The sequence below is a fragment of the Scardinius erythrophthalmus genome (assembly GCF_964197995.2).
Source record: "Scardinius erythrophthalmus genome assembly, chromosome: 10".
NCBI lineage: Eukaryota > Metazoa > Chordata > Actinopteri > Cypriniformes > Leuciscidae > Scardinius > Scardinius erythrophthalmus.
Genome location: NC_138230.1, coordinates 4719497 through 4737629, shown reverse-complemented (window position 1 = coordinate 4737629; position 18133 = coordinate 4719497). Strand labels below are relative to the sequence as shown.

Below are 18133 nucleotides of genomic sequence, written 5' to 3'. Positions count from 1 at the left end.
AAGAAACAGATCAAAGTGCAAGTGAGGATGAAATTCAGTTAAGAAGGTCCAAAAGAGTGAAGCAGAAGTCAAAAAGACTGACTTACCCAGAAATGGGAAACCCAGTGATATCCATTATCCAATCCCTGCTTCAAGGACTGAACACTGCTTTTGTAGAAACACTTGCAGAACATCCCAAACCAGTAAGACACCCCAAGCTCTAAAGTCTTAGGTTTTAGCTATGCAAAGGGACTTGCATATATTTAAGAGGGGAGGGTGTAACACAGGTTAGAATTCAGCTATTTAAGAAACAGAAAGAAAATAATATAATTTTCAAATAATTATATTTCTAATAAAATATTGAAAGTATTAAACAAAAAGCTGAATAACGTCATTGCAGTTTAAAATAATAAATTGATAAAATGACTAAATGCCTAATTAACATATTCAGTCTGGACGGAGATTGCGCGTGACGTCATTGAGACGAGACGCGAAAGCAACGAGAGACACACATTGCTGATCGCGAGAGGAAAAAAAAGCTAAGATGAATCTGAGGCAAATATCTAAATAATCCTTTCTAATATTCGAATAATATGATGTATAATATGTTGCAGACCTATTATTTAACTATATTGGGTTATTTTTAGAACGTGATTGTTGATATTGCCGCTGATGATTGTTGATTGAGAACCCCTGTGAAATCCAATGTGGGTTAAAAGCATATGAACCCCGGATTTGGTGAGTTTCTAAGTAATATTTGTTCAACTTACTGAAAACTGAATGTTATAATTGTTTATTGAAGTTCTGAAGTGTTTTATGTTTGTAATAGCTTCTGAAGGAGTGTGAAATGTGATGTAATATTCCAATTAAGCACTTACATGCTATATTGTGCATAATTACATATTCTGGTATGTTTTATATATGCTGAATATGAGAGAAAAGGGTTTTTGAATACTATTTTCATATAGATTGATAGATGATTGATGAATGTGTAGTGTGTGTATATTGTGTTGTTCTAAAGGAAATGGTGTGTAAATGCTTTTGAAACTTAAGATGCTGTTTGTATAAACAGGTCAGGTTTTTTTGGTGTGATTGGATCAAACCCTTCATACCATGAGATGGCGAGCCTCCCAACTGAACCTCTGTGAATTTGAGAAGTGCGGACGGAGTAATCCTGTGTATTCCAATGGATTAGTGCTTCTACTGATCAGGTGGAATCCAGTTCATTGCATATATTCTGATCGGTAGGATCGGACTTTTCCTTAAGCAATCATTTTGCACCATTGACTGTTGAAACAAAGCTTTCATCTACAACAAGAGACTTTTGCACACACTAACATATTTTTCCACTTTGGATGACAAAGAAACATTCATTTATACACAGACTGAGAAGTTATTGACTGTTATATTGTTGGAATTGTTTTCAAATTGTTTCAAATTGAACTATTGTGATATTGTACTTTTCTTTTCTTATTTCAATTGTTTTAATTTGGGTTCATATTTTCTATGATTTTTTATATAAAGATATAAAAAACCTAAAGATAAGAAAAGCTTTTATTAAACTAACAGTTAGTAAAACTAAATATCTATAAACCAAAATAGAAACTAAACAACTGAAATATAAGTTGAATACCTAGAAACAAATAGAAAAGAAAGCTGTTTATAAACCTATTTAAATAGCGAGCAGAGCTCAAAGATACCAAAAAGAACAACAAGGGATTGAAAAGAACAATTATTTCATTTGTTTTTATTTATTTTCCTTCAATTGTTGTTGTGGTTGTATTGCATTTGTTTTTTTATTATTATTACTTTTGCACCAACAAAATACATTTGAGTAATTTCCCGCTATTATCTGTGTCCTTGTGTGCCTTGATCACTTACCCTCCTGTAACGAACCTAGTCACTGGTCCAATATCAGGTGCCTAGAGTTACCTGTCCCTGTGTCAATTAAATCTAAATGCTACACTAAACTGACTAACCTTTCAATATCATCTATAGAATCAAAGGACGGATTGAGCTACATAAATTATGACACACAACAACATAGTAAGTAAAGCAAGAGGCATTGAGGGCTTTACAAAATCTTTAAACATTGAGTTTAAAATGAAAATTAAATGAATTAATTAATGTGCTCTCTTCCCAGCTTCCCCCCTTCCATCTGAAGCATATTGGATTGTCCCAGTTGAACTGTCAATGTGTTTGTTGATTCTGGTTGCTTTAAGAAGAAAAAAGATGCACAGATGTCCAGGGGCACAACTGCACATTTGCTGAGGGGTATGCAAGTAAAATAATAAAATAATAATAATAAAAATTAAAAAAAATTATAATATATTATTAATAATAATTATTTCATTAGTATCGTTTTCCTTTCCTTTGTTTTGACCCATATAACATTGTGTTCTTATAAATAAGCCACCAAAAATTTTATTTCACCATTCTCGATTCAATTTTGATACCACAGCAAAAGCCGCTAGCCTAATTAAGTTCAAACATTATTAAAGGAGTCATAACCTGCAAATTTCACTTTTTCACGAGAATCAATGTATGTTATGATTGCCTAACGATTATACACTGGCCGGGAAGCCGATATTTAAAAGTGAAGCGTTTGTTTACCTCAGGGTTTGTAAAATAGCCCACGTGCATGCGCACTAAAAAACGAGATTTTGATTTCAGCCCCGTCTTGACGTCAAGACGGGGCAGGATATACCATATATGGACACCGCAGCAGGAAGCCCGCCCTTCCCCTCTCCCCCTCATATTCAGTTCAGTCGAGAAAGATGGAGAAACCGAGTGCACACGTGAGTTGCTCTGTGGTTGACTGCCAGAAACAACATGCGAATGTGTTTTCTATACCAAAAACGGACCAAACTATCAGGGACCAGTGGATAAAATTCATTTTTAATGACGCTGTCCCAGCAACACTTTCAACTGGCTTATTGTTCGGTGTCTGCGCTAAACATTTTACCCCGGAATCATTCACAAATTTGGGCCAATATCAGGCGAAGTTGGCCACGAAGCTCCGTTTGAAAAAAGGTGCCATTCCAACCATCCGGGACTTGCCTGAAATTGAAACGGTAAGACTGTTTTTATTGCTCTACTGTGTGTAACAAACAGCAGCTAACTACTAATGCGGCTATTGTATGTAACGTTAGCTTCAAGGTAAACACGGGGAATGGACTCTACGTCCACGACAGCCAAAACATCGCATCAGATCTCGCGAGACAATAATGCCTTCAGAAATAAAGGTTTTAGGAGCTCTGTTTTTATTTATTTTTTCCACTTTTCTTTTTTAGAAGGGCATGAAAGACTATAATACAGCAGTAGGTATCCAAATTAAGACTAGGTTATGACTCCTTTAAAGACAAGTAAACAGTCAGTGATAAAATAAGAACAAATAATCAAATTACAAGCAATAGCATAAACAAGATGAAACATAAACAGTGAAGGTTTTCGGGGCTTGTTTCCGCCAATGAATAAAAATAAGAAAGGTGATTATGTATAAATCATAATTACCTTTTTTATTTTTTACTCATTGGCGGAAACAAGCCTCGAAAACCTTCAGAAGTCAGAATTGCATGACATAAGATCACGATTCTGAGAAAAGAAGTCAGAATTGTGAGATATAAACTCGCAATTGAGAAATAAAAAGTCAGAATTGTCTTTTATTTTTTTTTATTAGGTGGTGGAATCAAGTTCCATTGTATTCAAGTAGTCTTCACTGTATTATTAAATATAAATTCAACCTTATTAAAGCCACAAAAGTTATTCAGTCGAGAAGGGAGTTAATTTCTCTTTGTCTTTTGTCGTATGATTAATATTAATGACAGACGGCAGCAGGTATTTATTAGGCTGCTGTCACTTTAAGAACTAATGCATGGATCCAGTATACTGTAACACATCTGTTTTCTTTCTCAACTGTTTATGTTCACTTAAGACGTAACCAACTGTATTTTCGTGAATACTCGCCAAGATGGGCATTTTGAGATGCGAGTGTGTTATCCGTTCAAGCTGGAGAAGACAGGAAGTAGAATGCAATTCGGTGAAAACACGCTTCTGCTCTGATAGCCGCAAGACTACGCCACACGCTGTAAGTGTGTGTTAGAAATCAGGAATGGAGAGAGAACATTGTGCTTGGTAATGATACCAAATTTGGGTCTTCGGCCGACAAAGTTTAAATCCTGTCTGGCTAGCGCGCTTCCCATAATGTTTACATGTTAGGTCAGTAGACGTAGAGTAGACATTTTTTGTGGCTGTTCGAAAAACATGGATTTCAGCCAATACTTCTCAAATATGGTTCAAATTTCTTTGAAAAGTTACATCTTAAATTCATACACTATTTTCCTTAGATTACTATTTAGATAATTTTCTAATTTTTGACAGCCGGATGGTAAGATAACTTTTTCTCCTTCTCATCCTTCCTCTCTTGAATCCCTTTAGCTAAAGCATATGAGGATTGGCTTTAAAGCAAAAAAGTAAAATACACAAAGAATACTTGAAGTAAAATATATAAGGACAACTTTAAGTAAATGCAGTACAGGAAAACTTCAAGTAATTTCTTTATGAGGAAAACTTTAAGTAATTTCTTAAATAATACAGCACTGAACATAAAACAGAAATAAGTTGAGGATAATAATAATAATAATAATACAAATTGAAAGCATTGAAAACATTGTTGTCTCCCCCACTGCCAATTGATATAATAAAATAAAGTTTTGAGCCAATTTTAGAAAGCTAAACAAAAGATAAATAAAATTATAATTTCATTTAACAAATAGGCTTTTGATTATTTATAATATTTAACATTTTATTAAAGAAAACTTTCAAAGAATGACTGTGGCACAACAATCTTTTGTTGTGCACTTTCTTGCACGGAAGAGGGCGCCATTGTATGGGGTGAGATTTCGGTCACAATTCTGCGCGCGCAAGATCACATTTTGAGCGCGCAAAAGGGCATTTCGCACGCGCGTGAACTGAGTTTTGCGGAGAAATGTTCGTCTCGCAGATAAGAAAATATTGCGAGCGAACGAAAATCAATTTTGCATTTAAAATAAGTATTTGGATGTGCGCGGACGTTCTCTTTCGCGTGTGCAAAGTTTCACTTTCTTGCTCCTTTCATACCAGCCGTGAGCGCTCTCTAAGCGCAGACAGCTCGCTTGCTCAACACAACCCAGCGTTACAATATGCCATAATTCCAGCCAATCAGAGATAAGACTGCTAAATTCTGATTGGCTTGCTTGAAAACCAATCACAAGACTCCCTGCATCACCGACTGCGGAAGAGAACTAGTGCAGTTGAGTTTATTATTTATGAAAAATATTCAAAAACTTCACTGTAATTCACTGTATTGTTGGCAATTTCAGTTCACACATCACCGCTGTCCTGATGGTTATACTACAACACTTATTTTGGGAAAAATATATATTTTAAATTATATATACAATTGTAAATGTATAATTATTATGATTTTTATGAAAAATATTCAATAACATAACTGTAATTCACTGTATTGTTGCCAAATTCAGTTCACACATCACTGATGTCCTGATAGTTATACTACAAGACTTATTTTGGGGAAAATATATTTTAAGTTGTATATACAATTGTACATTTATGATTTTTTATGATTTTTATGAAAAATATTCTAATTTACTGTATTGTTGCCAAATTCTGTTCACATATCACTGCTGTCCTGATGGTTATACTACAACACTTATAGGCAAAATATATATTCTAAATTGTATATACAATTGTAAATGTAGAATTTTTATGATTTTTATGAAACATATTCAATAACTTCACTGTAATTCGCTGTATTGTTGCCAAATTCAGTTCACACATCGCTGCTGTCCTGATGGTTATACTACAACACTTATTTTAGGGAAAAATATATATTTTAATTTGTATATACAATTGTAAATGTATAATTATGATTTTTATGAAAAATATTCAATAACATAACTGTAATTCACTGTATTGTTGCCAAATTAAGTTCACACATCACTGATGTCCAAAGTTATTGAATATTTTCATAAAAATCATTAAAAAAAATCATAAATTTACAATTGTATTTACAACTTAATTTTTTTTTTTCAAAATAAGTGTTGTAGTATAACCATCAGGACATCAGTGATGTGTGAACTGAATTTTGCAACAATACAGTGAATTACAGTAAAGTTATTGAATATTTTTCATAAAATCATAAAAATTATACATTTAGAGTACAATATACAATTTAAAATATATATTTTATCAAAATAAGTGTTGTTGTATAACCTTCAGGACAGCAGTGATGTGTGAACTGAATTTGCCAGTGAATTACAGTGAAGTTTTTGAATATTTTTCATAAATAATAATCGTAAAAAATACGCAAAACGATATTTATACAAAATAAGTCTTGTAGTATAACCATCAGGACAGCAGTGATGTGTGAACTGAATTTGCCAACAATACATTGAATTACAGTGAAGTTTTTGAATATTTTTCATAAATAATAAACTCAACTGCACTAGTTCTCTTCCGCAGTCGGTGATGCAGGGAGTCTTGTGATTGGTTTTCAAGCCAGCCAATCAGAATTTAGCAGTCTTATCTCTGATTGGCTGGAATTATGGCATATTGTAACGCTGGGTTGTGTTGAGCAAGCGAGCTGTCTGCGCTTAGAGAGCGCTCACGGCTGGTATGAAAGGAGCAAGAAAGTGAAACTTTGCACACGCGAAAGAGAACGTCCGCGCACATCCAAATACTTATTTTAAATGCAAAATTGATTTTCGTTCGCTCGCAATATTTTCTTATCTGCGAGACGAACATTTCTCCGCAAAACTCAGTTCACGCGCGTGCGAAATGCCCTTTTGCGCGCTCAAAATGTGATCTTGCGCTCGCAGAATTGTGACCGAAATCTCACCCCATACCATTGTGCCACGGCATACACTGCAAACACCATTTTTGTGCCCCTGATTAAAACAACCGAGAGAAAAAACCTATACATTATTTTAAAAGGAACTAGCTGTTTTATAAATGTCATAACCTCTTTTGATACAGTAATATTAGTTTTTTAATAATGTATTTTGCAATGGAATATGGTAATATCGTATTTTTGTTACTTGTGTTATTTATCTTAAAATCTAGAAGCAGCTCAATGTTTGGTGGACTTTACAGTCTAATAGTAAATATTTACCAAATTAATTACTACCTGTTTAGGATAAGACAATGTCTATCCTCAGTCCTTTTCATTACCTCACATTGACTGAAGTCTTCTGAGCTCAGATATTTTGCTTTGAAGGAATGTTGCAAATCAAGCACTATGGTATCTGTAAGAGGAGAAATTAATTGAATGTTCTATATACCATGTACAGTTGTTCCATTCTATTTTCTGTATATTTAAATGTGTAAATTAATAAATAACTTTTCCTGCTTCAAAGGTTTTGTTAATCGAGGCATGAAGCATCCACTGAAAGAGCCTCGTGTCATTTCGCCTTCGTCGCTTGGCGGCGGTTTAAACAGCCTATAACATGCTTGCAGAAATATACATTTGATTACATTTTGGAGAACAGACAGTAGAAGATCCGTCGATGTGCATTTGATTGTTGTTTGTGTTCAGATGTTCAATAGCGGTCATGAATGCGAGCACATGTGAAAAGTTTTAACTCATTCTTCTGTGTCAATGGTTCCCTTTAAATGCCTTTGAATGCAAAACTCTGCAGAGTCACTTTATTTCGAAATTGTCTAATAGTCCAAATGTAGTTGTGTAAGTTACTATTATACAAACTGTGGCAAAGCGGACGCGGGTTTGACTCAAATTGATATAATTTCCAACTACGCCACCTGGGGAATTTCACCCCAAGAATTAAGCACAACCCCTAAAGGCACGCACAGATCCTAATCACCATTGGAGTCAGAGACATAAGTTATCGTGCAAAAGTATTTTATTAGCAGTTAAAAGAGGCATTGACCAGCAATTACACTCATCTCAATTGTTAAGTTCAATCATTAGTGGCAAAGGAACCCAGGCTTACCAACAGGGGCAGTCTCAGAATATCATCCTCAACGAAAATCACTCAAATCACAGTGCACACACACACTAGCACACACACAGCGACCAAGGTCAGAGAAGACCACGACACAGTGAAGGATGCCACCACCAAAAGGTCACTCGTCTGCCCCCGGGTGCCCAGGTCCTGCCAACAACCAGAAAGAAAGAGACGTTAAGAGAGCAGAGATATGCATAAACATAACATAAAAAGTAACTTAATGCAGTTCCGGGAAGGAACCAACTTCTCAGTTCAAAAATAGCAAAAAGGAAGCATAAACTCAAATTAAATATAAACAAATGATTAAATAAATTGGCAGTATAGCTCAACTGTAGAAATAGTTACATGAAAGCAATATATTCAATAATCACAATAAATGAATTGAAACCAAAATACAAATTCAAAAATACCCAACCATTGAAATCAATTAAAGAAATAAACCAAAATAAGGAAAACAAAAGAAACTCAAAACATATCACTGAGACACCGCTTAGGAAGCACAAAACAGATAAAGACTCGTTAAGAGCAGCTCAGTCTCGTGGAAACAGATGCAAACTCGTTGAGAGCGTCTCGTAAAAACAGAAGAATCCGATGGAAACAGAACAGCAACTGTGATGAGACGAAGCGTCAGAGCGAACAGCAACTCTATGATGAAGGACGGTACACTGGAGCGACCAGCAACTCTATGATGAAGCACAGAGCATATAACAATTGACCAGAACGCCGCCATTGCCCTTGTCACACGCCTACAAACAAAACAGAAAGTGTTACACTGCCATTCATTCTCCCCCTGGCTTCCGGCTCAAGCAAACATACTCACAATCACAGATGCTGCACTGGGATTAATATCCCAAATTCCTAGCAATGCATGGCGCCGGATATCTCATCAGCAGAGAGCACGGATGAACTTTAGACTACATAAAGCATACAGATTAGTACCCGCTCGATTAAAGCAACCTACAGGAATCTCATTACACAAACGTCGTCGTAAATGCTTTCCTTACCGTATCAAGTGTCCACATTTGATTCTCCAGCACAAGCAGCAGGGCGCGTAGGTAACGTCACGGCCCCGGAAAGTGACGCACGCCTATGACTGGCAGCCCATGCTCTTATACACCCATGGTCCCAGCCCATTGGCCAAACCTCAAATTAAAAAATTAGGAAGGGTAATAACCCATCCTGCCACAAAACCAAAGGACAGGCAATGATTTTTGGGCTACAGATGGCAGAAATCTCTTCTGTTTTTGTTGCAAAGATATCTAATTATAATAATAGCCTAATAGTCATTTAAGGGTGATTCTTAGACTATGGGCACTTTTATGTACTTTGGTCATATTTTTAAAAATACATACAATTTTAGACAAAATCCTCTTTCTTTTTCAAACTAACAATAAAACCTCCTTAAAAACTTGTTACTACCTTTCTATTATGATTTTTTCATACTTTTCAACCTCCTTATAGGTGCCAAAATCACTGTTTTATCCTTGTCGCACACCCAGACTTTTTAACTTCAACAATGAAAATACAGTTTAAAAGTATGACTTATCTGGTAACTATTAATATACCTAAATTAAGCACTAGTAAAATAATTAAAATACATTATAGTATTTAATGTGAGACCACCATCAATATTACTTTTTATACAAAATGTAGTTGTCGCACAGTATTGGTGTCATTTCCACCACAACACGGTAATGTCCCTTTAAAAAGTTTGTGTGAAAGATTGTTTAGGTGGTTTCTATGGAAATGTTAAGAGACATCAGAGCACATGTGGGACATGGAGGCAATTTTAAATTTTCATCAAGAACAAAATAAGAAAAATCAAGGTAAATATTGCTTGATCAGTTAATATATTTATTCTACATAATTTCCAAACATGCTGTACCTTCAAGGGTGTTTTTAAAAAGTTAAAAATTTTAAGTTAAATAAGAGTATTTTGCATGCATGAAATGCTGAGTATTAATTCAAAGCTGATCAGTGAAGCTATCTTCCATTTTTTTCACAAAAAACTACAGAAATGTCATTTCCACCACACTGCCCTCTGTGGTGGAAATGACAGCATGTGGTGGAAATGACATTTATGATTACAAAGTACAATTGATATGGATTGCAAGAGTAGATTGACTTTGTGAATTGAGTTTACTGAGTGTGATGAGTTTAAGAGTTTTTCAAATAAATATTTCTCTAAATATTACTGTTTCTCTACATTCACGTTAATTCATTGTCATTTCCACCACCACCGTCATTTCCATCACCACACACATTTTTTAAAAACATTTAAAAAGTTCTCATTACACATTAAAAATGTATCCACAATTTACAAGATCATGCTCAACTTAATATAAACATTCAAGTTATTTATTTTCTAATAAGCTCTTGCCCAAACCAATATTAAATTTCAGAGTGTGACAGGTGTACAGTTCATCATTTGGTCCTTAGGGCAGTCAATTTATCTCATTGACAAATGTATAATTATTGTACATTGTGGAAAAACTGATAGAACTAGTTACAAAAATGATCTTAGACTATTCTTGAGTGGCATAAGTTATTCTGTTTTTAAATAACAGCTGTATATAGAGATGTGGTGGAAATGACATTTGTTCATTGCAGGTCGGGAAAAATGTAAAATATTAACAATTTCTCTTGTAATCTAAGTTTGTCCTCTTACAGACCTTAAAACTAGACAAATTATTTAAACTTATGAGACTGTGTTACGTGACTTTTGAACAAGTTTTTTTTATTCAACTTCACAAGCCTAAAAGTGCCCCTAGTTGAAGAAACGCCCTTAAATAAAAAAATATCTAAATATATACATATATAGGCCTTTATATGATCCAAAGTAACTAGCTACTTGAGTAGTTTTTTCATTGGATACTTTTTACTATTACTCAAGTAACTATTAAGAATATTTATTTTACTTTGAGTAACTATTTCTATAAGTACTTTTACTTTTACTTGAGTACAGTTTAAGTAAATACTCTACCCACCTTTGTTGATGTGCCAGCTTGACATCGGCTTGGTCCAGGAGAAGGGGCGGACTGGCCATCTGGAGCACCGGGACTTTTCCCGGTGGGCCGCTGGCCAAAGTGTGCCGGCCCACCCGGTACACTAATATATAAATAATAATAAAAAAAAATGCTGGAAATTATTTCATTTCTTTTCTACGCAAATGGATGAGTGAGTTGATCGCGCGGGCGCGACCGACAAGTGTTTTGTGAGTGCATCGCCCTCCCTCTCTGTTAATTAGTTTGGTCTACTCCATTGCGTATCTTGAAACACGCCCCCTTTCACGTCCTGGAACACACCAAGCCGACGCCGATGAACTAGCGCTGATGAAAGCCGACTGATGTTGTCGCCTCGCGTCACCTGTCTCGCGGGAAAAAAGCTGCACTTGAACACACCGAGAGAACTCCTGCCGACTGTCAGCTAGAATGCGCGTTCTGCGCCTGCGTGTAAATGAGACAACTGGCTATTTCTGCAGATATATTCATCTATTCATCATTCAAAAAGAGAAAACGACGCAGCAGATACACAAACCGTAAACAAAGCAGTGCGTGCTTACCGTTTTGAATATCAAGCCTGCTAAACACTTTCTTTATTCCACTCCGTTAATAGTGAAATATTCGCCAAGGAACACTCAGGTAAGATGAAAACAGCCTAAAACAGCCTTCTATCTGTACCGTTTTGACTTCTTTGCTCGCTGTTTTGCTATTATTATCGTGCACTGACTTGTTCACTAAGCTGAACAGCCAATCAGAGTTCCCCCTTTCACCGAAGGCGCGACGCCGATTCGACGGTGCGGAACACACTGACAAAAACTTAGTCGGCCTACACACAAAAACTGCCAAACTGTGTGTTCCAGATCCGTTACATCGAATTTCTCTGAGCAGATAATTACTTTATAATAATGCATATAATTATAATTGTCCATGGATGAAAAGGGGAAGAAAAGAAAAGGTGGAGCTGAGAAGTTACGTGTTAAAAAAAGCATTAGAGGTAGATGCTGTGAAATGCTTCAAATTAACATACATTTGGCGCGAAGAGTAGCCTAGCTAGATATTGTCTAAGATATTCTGTCTTGATAGTTTTATATTAATAATGTTATGTGTCTTAATGTTCTTCTGTTTGTTTCCCTTTGTTTTACAAATTTGTAAAATTTGTAAAACAAATTTCATATCAAATTTCATAAATTTCATTAGGTCATATTTAAATATCCCAGTCCGCCCCTGTCCATGAGCCAAAGTCTGGATTCCCGTCACACAGCTCAACCCAAACAAGTCTTGGAGGCATCTTTTACAACAACCTTCCTTCTGGACACCGAGCCCAGTTCCCATCTGATACAGAAGAGGTATTTCCAGGGGCCAAGGCTCTGGTACAGCCATGGTTCACCCTGATAATAATACAGCCCTCGCTCCTCGCTCAAGGTGGGACGCGGGCCTTCAACCAGTGTTGCAGGGGTGCAAGAGGCCCAGGGGAACTACTGAGGAGGCTTTTGGCTGGGGGAAAGCGAGCTCTTGCTCATGATGATTCTGGACCCCAGGCTGTTTAGATGGCTGAGGAGCAGAGATCTGTGCTCACACAGTTCCTCCTTTGATTGGGCTAAGAGCAACCAATCATCGAGGTAATATAGGATGGGAACTCCCTATATCTCTAGGGCTGTGCTGAGTAGTACCGGCCATTGTCTGCCAAAACACATTTTTTTGTACGTGAATCCTATTTTATGTGAATATTATGACACAAGTGAATCACAAAGCTTTATTTACAACATAAATAATAGGTTAGCAATTAGATGTTACATTGCAGCCATGGAAACATTTGGATTTGTGCCGAATGAGAGATGTACGTCATGCAACCACATTAATTTAAGCTTTGTCAGCTTTGTATTATGTTTTGTGATCTGGTCACCTGATTATCATTTAACACTATTCCATTGGACATGGAATATCTCGTTTCTTTTCCCTAAACGATTCTTCCTTTGGTTCGCTTTTCTACTTTACCACAGTAAATTTGCGAATATAATAGGCCTGATACCTTTTTGCTTGCACATCAAATTCTGTTTAACACAGTTTGTGCTTGTTATTGTCTGTGCACACACAGTTCCTCCTTTGATTGGGCTAAGAGCAACCAATTGTTGAGTTAATTTAGGATGCAAACTCCCTATCGGCTCAGAGGGAAAAGATCTGCATCAGATGCATTTCTTAAAAGTGTGTGTCCTTCAGATGCATTGATAAAAACCAATGAGCAGATCTACGAGAGCATTTGTTTCCACATTCTGGTTGGCCGTTTCACCAGAGTGCTGTTTAGACATCTTAAGTCTCTATCCTTCTCGCGGATGAGGAAGTAACGGCTGTAAAAGTCTCGCTGTGGGCTGTGGGTCTTCTTCTAGCTGAACCTGCACTCTGGTTCAGAGGAACTGAGAATTGGTGTCCGATACAAATAGTGTAATTCACACCCCTGAAGCTGGGGAGTCTGCGAGAGAACTGAAGCGAGTAGCACCATTTTATTGTCTCAAAACCTTTTGACTCGCCTGGAATGGCTTCCCAAGCCTGGCTCCGGGCGGCGAGGGGTTGATGATTGCGGCTGAATAGGCCAGAGGAAAAGACAGTGTCTTGCCAGTATCCTTGATCTCCAAGTTTAACCATAGGTGGCTCTTTGAGAGTCAGCATATTATCACCCTTACCTCTGTGGTTTTAGTTGCCTCAACATAACACAGTCAGACAGGAAATCATTATTCTGCATTGCATAACAATGATATGAAACCTTTTCTCTGAAAGTGAGAGAACAGATCTAACATCTCTGAATTTAGTTATGAAGAAGTTTAGCTTTGGTAATGATGATGTTTTCTGGCAGAACATGCACGTATACATCTATAATTTCTTAGTTTTACTGCTATTTATTAGATAAGAACCAACAACACATTTTTTTTATTGACCTCATCTGTTGACATTTTTATTAAATCAAGCTTTATGTGCCACAGAAGAGATTTACATTTATATTTTGTAAATATACCTGAGAGAGCAGCTTATATGTACATATTAATGCTCTTCTAGAAAAATATATAACAAGTCTAAAGATATAACCAGACACAATGTTTATTTTTATCACGAGTCCTGCTGGTCTGATGATATTAAAGCTTTTGTTAGCATTAAGAAGAAACTGTTTGCTTTGAAAAAAAGGACATTGGCTCGTTCTCTACAAAACTCTAGCATGCATATTGTTCATTGATATTGAATTAACAAACACTGAGTTAAATACAGCACTTTGACTGAACATTTACTGAATGACACAAACCTGAATAATCACCACAGCCATTAAAGCCTGTTTAAGTTTCACTGGTGCTCGACCTTTACCACAACATCTCAGTTTCTCTGAGTTTTACCTTTCAGTTCTCAGTTCTTAAAGTGAAATCTGACAAACAGGAAAAGCATGAGGCTTTTCATGAGGAAGTTGTCTGTTGTCATTTGTGTTTCCCGACAGCGATGCTTATTTTACTTGCAGTGTAAAAGCTTAAGTTGTCAAATAAAGCACATAAATGTGTCATTTAGCTGATTTGTAGCTCCTCATAGATGCACGTTTCGCTGCTCTCCATCCTTTCTGCTGTCCACGATGGTAAATGATTCCTCCTGCGATGACTGTAGTCAGAAAAAACACAAACACAGCCAGTCCAACACCACCGAACATCAACACACGCTCCGTCACCGTCACTCCATCTACAGAGACAGAAGAGTTACTCACATTCATACATTTAGTGCCAGATCTCCACAGAAGAGCAGTTACAACAAATAGAAAAATCTATTAAACAAACAAAACTTTACCTGTGATTTCAACTTCTGTTTTCGTCTCTTTTATTACAAAAAGACCTGTGAATATATGATATGTTTATCCATAAATATATGAACACACACAACAACCTGCTTCTGTAATTTGATGTAAGTTTTTTCTGTAAGTTTTTATGACCATTTTTTTAATTGCCTCAATTAACTGTAAAATTTGGGTTAGTTAAGCAATGTCTAGTTCTAAGTTTATATATCGACTCATGTACTGCTCTCAGTCACTAACCACTAAAACAAAAATCATGTTCAGAGCTCGTCTTGAGTGGCTCATCTTACCCACTCCCTCCTACATTGACTAGTTTGTGAAGATATAATGAGAAAAACTGAAATCTGTTACCTTCAATCTCCAGCCTGATGGGTTTGTCGAAGTGCATCTCTGGAGCGTCAGACTTTAGTCCACAGAAATAAAGTCCTGAATCTGATTCTGTTACTCCAGAAATAGTTAAAGAGACTCTGGTGACCCAACTGTCTGCTGTTATTTTCATGCGATTGCTGTTTGGATTGTAGTTGATCAGTAGTTTTCTCCCGAGTTTGTCCTTCTCAGCAGAAATCAGCAGAACGAGCTCTTCAGATCTGAGATGATACCAGGCGACTTCATATCTGTTTCTCATGCTGCAGTTCAGAGTGATGTTTTCTCCCATCTGAACTCTCACATCAGAAGATCCTCCTACTGACAAATCTGGAGAGACATTCATAAACACAAAGATCCTTTTAGACTATGTTTATGGTCATTGTATTTGAGGTTGATATGTTAATTTCATGAATGCTTGAAAAATTATATATTTACCACTGGATGTGATTTGCATAATCCAACAAGAAACTACACAGAAGAAAATGACTTTCTCCATTGTGTCTGTCGTTCATAAAGGTGTCGATCAAACAATAGCTTTCAGATCAATGCAGAGACACTGAAACCACACAGAGTTTTTACTTCCGTCAGAGAAATATAAAGCATTGAATAATAGTCTCTTAATAGATCAAGTGTTGCAACTTTTGTATTAACTATTGCATATTAGTACCTTTCCCCTTATAATAAACATTATGAATGCTGTTGTTTTCATTGTAACCTGTACACATCTTTTAACAAATCAAAAATGTGTTATATGTGGTTTAATTTAGCTTGCAGAAACACTTGGTGAGCAAAACTTGGCTATAAGTGTGTGTAGATTTGTGAGATCATGATCATAAATATTACAGGTTTCATACAAGTTAAGCTCTATTCTGGGAGATTAATTCATTATTTTGACCAGATTACATAAGTTCTTTACAAAAATGTACAAACAGTCTCTTCTCAGTTCACATGTCACTGCATTACTGCACATGTGTTTTCTGAAGTACTGAAGGAGGAAGTCTATGTTTTCTGAGGTAATGTAGGAAGCTTACGCTGCAATTCTGAAAGGTGAAAAACAACAGTGATGAAAGGAAAGATGCTCAAAACTATTAAAGCAGGCACTTATTTATTAAGTTACGCATTTAAATACAGACATGAACAATATACTGTATCAATTGACCATATCAACAGTTCATTTTCCCTCTTATACCCTGAGCAAAGCAATACTGTGCAACAGAAAACAACTGAATGAAAACAAAAGGACCATAAATTTAAAACCTACAATACTCAACATGATGAATTGATTCTGACAGATACTGTAGACATTAGCATACTGAAATGATGAAGACATGTCTAGTTCACATAGTTTTAAAGGGATTACCGTAGTACTGGAGAGCTGTATATTCACTAGATCTACAATAATCAACATTTCACAGATCACAAACAGCTTGATCTGCAATATCCCTTCAAAGCAGAATAGAGCAAAACCACAATATATGTCCTCAGAAGACAAGCCTGCCCACATTTGGACATATTAGATGATTAAAAACTTCACAGTCACAGTGAGGTAATGAGGACAGCAGAAAACACACACTATTAATCCATTTGGTTTATACAAAAGGAGTGTAAAGTCCATCAAACACTGTGCTTCTCTTGGCTTCTGAGCACCACATACGGCTCTGCATAATGTTTAGAGCGGCTAAAGTTTATTTTTATCCCTGAAAATTTTGTTTTTCCTGAGTTTGAATATCTTTAAAATTTCATTTCATATAAAAATAGGTCATTAAAATCCAACAAAATATTACAGTCAAAATGTTATCAAAAGTGGTTTACAACACATGTAAAAAAAAAAAAAAAAAAAAAAAAAAAGTTAATTTTTTCAAAAAGCAGTTTGACTTATTTAAAGACATTTATATAAAGAAAACATACTAAGTATTTTCTTCAAGACCTTCATAGGCACATATGATATCTCGATATTTTCTGGGATTTTGTTGATGACGATAATATGACATTATTTGTCGGAGAGTTTTTGTGCTGGTTTGTCTTGACTGGTTTAGGACTGACTCAACTTTTATTCTTCATATATCAAACTGATATTGTCTCCCTTAAATTGATTTCCAAGGGTTTTTCTTTTCTTTACATGGATATTTTCCTAACCTAGATGCATGCATCATCTTTTATGACAAATTCTTTCATTTAATCAATAATTTCAGTTAGAACATTAAGACACAATCGGATGAAATCAGTATCAAGAAATCCCATCTTTGGCACAGAAGCTGCATCATGAAGAGACATTTAGATTTACACTGGTATTTACACTGTTTAATGCTGTAAAATCGATCAAAATATTCATTCATCAACGAAACGTCACTGTGCTTCGGCCACAACGGTTCTGCTGTGAAACTTTCATTTGTGAAATAGAGCAAAAAACAGATGTGCTTAAAGGGGTCATCAGATGCAAAATTCACTTTTATATGGTGTTTGCATATAAATGTGTCTCTGCAGTGTGTGGACACAACCACCACACAATGAAAAATTCACTCTTTTTTCTTTAATCCTCAAAAAGCCAAAACACTCTCAATAATCAAGCCGTTTGGATTTTCTGAGCACCATGACACTATTATGTCCTGTATTAGCATATTTCCTGTATTAGCATATTTCCCATATTAGCATATGTCCACCCTCAGACATTTGTACACTACGAAGCCCCTAAACTTGGGACGTGGGGGTGGGAAAAATTTAGGATGGGATAAAAAAAAAATGTTTTTTTCTTTTTTGCATTCCCACGCAAAACCTGTTGTGAGCTCCTCCTGTTTAATGTCCCGCTGGCAGTGCTTCAGAGCTACGTACGTTAATGTAGCGTTTCAGTGTTTGAACTTGGACTCAAATATAAAGGAAGTTTTGCGTATATAAACAAATATATAAGGGGGGGGGGGGGTGAGCAGTTGCTCATTATCATTTAAAGA

The 18133-nt window shown here is 36.0% G+C and overlaps 2 protein-coding genes across 2 annotated transcripts in view; both read right to left on the bottom strand.

Moving 5' to 3' along the window:
* The window catches only part of LOC308697126 (uncharacterized protein), an 874503-nt gene that overhangs the window by 250080 nt on the left and 606290 nt on the right, over positions 1 to 18133 (bottom strand). The gene's annotated exons all lie outside the window — the stretch shown is intronic.
* Positions 13930 to 15735, bottom strand: LOC308697180 (uncharacterized protein). The gene is made up of 4 exons (XM_081376325.1): positions 15624 to 15735; positions 15174 to 15515; positions 14819 to 14863; positions 13930 to 14713 (listed from the first exon to the last, which is right to left on the bottom strand). Exons 1-4 carry the CDS (start codon positions 15682 to 15684, stop codon positions 14541 to 14543), a joined length of 621 nt encoding a protein of 206 aa, XP_081232451.1. The 5' UTR covers positions 15685 to 15735; the 3' UTR covers positions 13930 to 14540.

Coding starts and splice junctions, on each gene's coding strand:
- LOC308697180 (XM_081376325.1), bottom strand. CDS start 15,684: ATGGAGAAAGTCATTTTCTTCTGTGTAGTTTCTTGTTGGATTATGCAA. Junction 15,516..15,623: donor TATGCAAATCACATCCAGTG/GTAAATATATAA, acceptor ATGTCTCTCCAG/ATTTGTCAGTAGGAGGATCT. Junction 14,714..14,818: donor AACAGAAGTTGAAATCACAG/GTAAAGTTTTGT, acceptor CTGTCTCTGTAG/ATGGAGTGACGGTGACGGAG.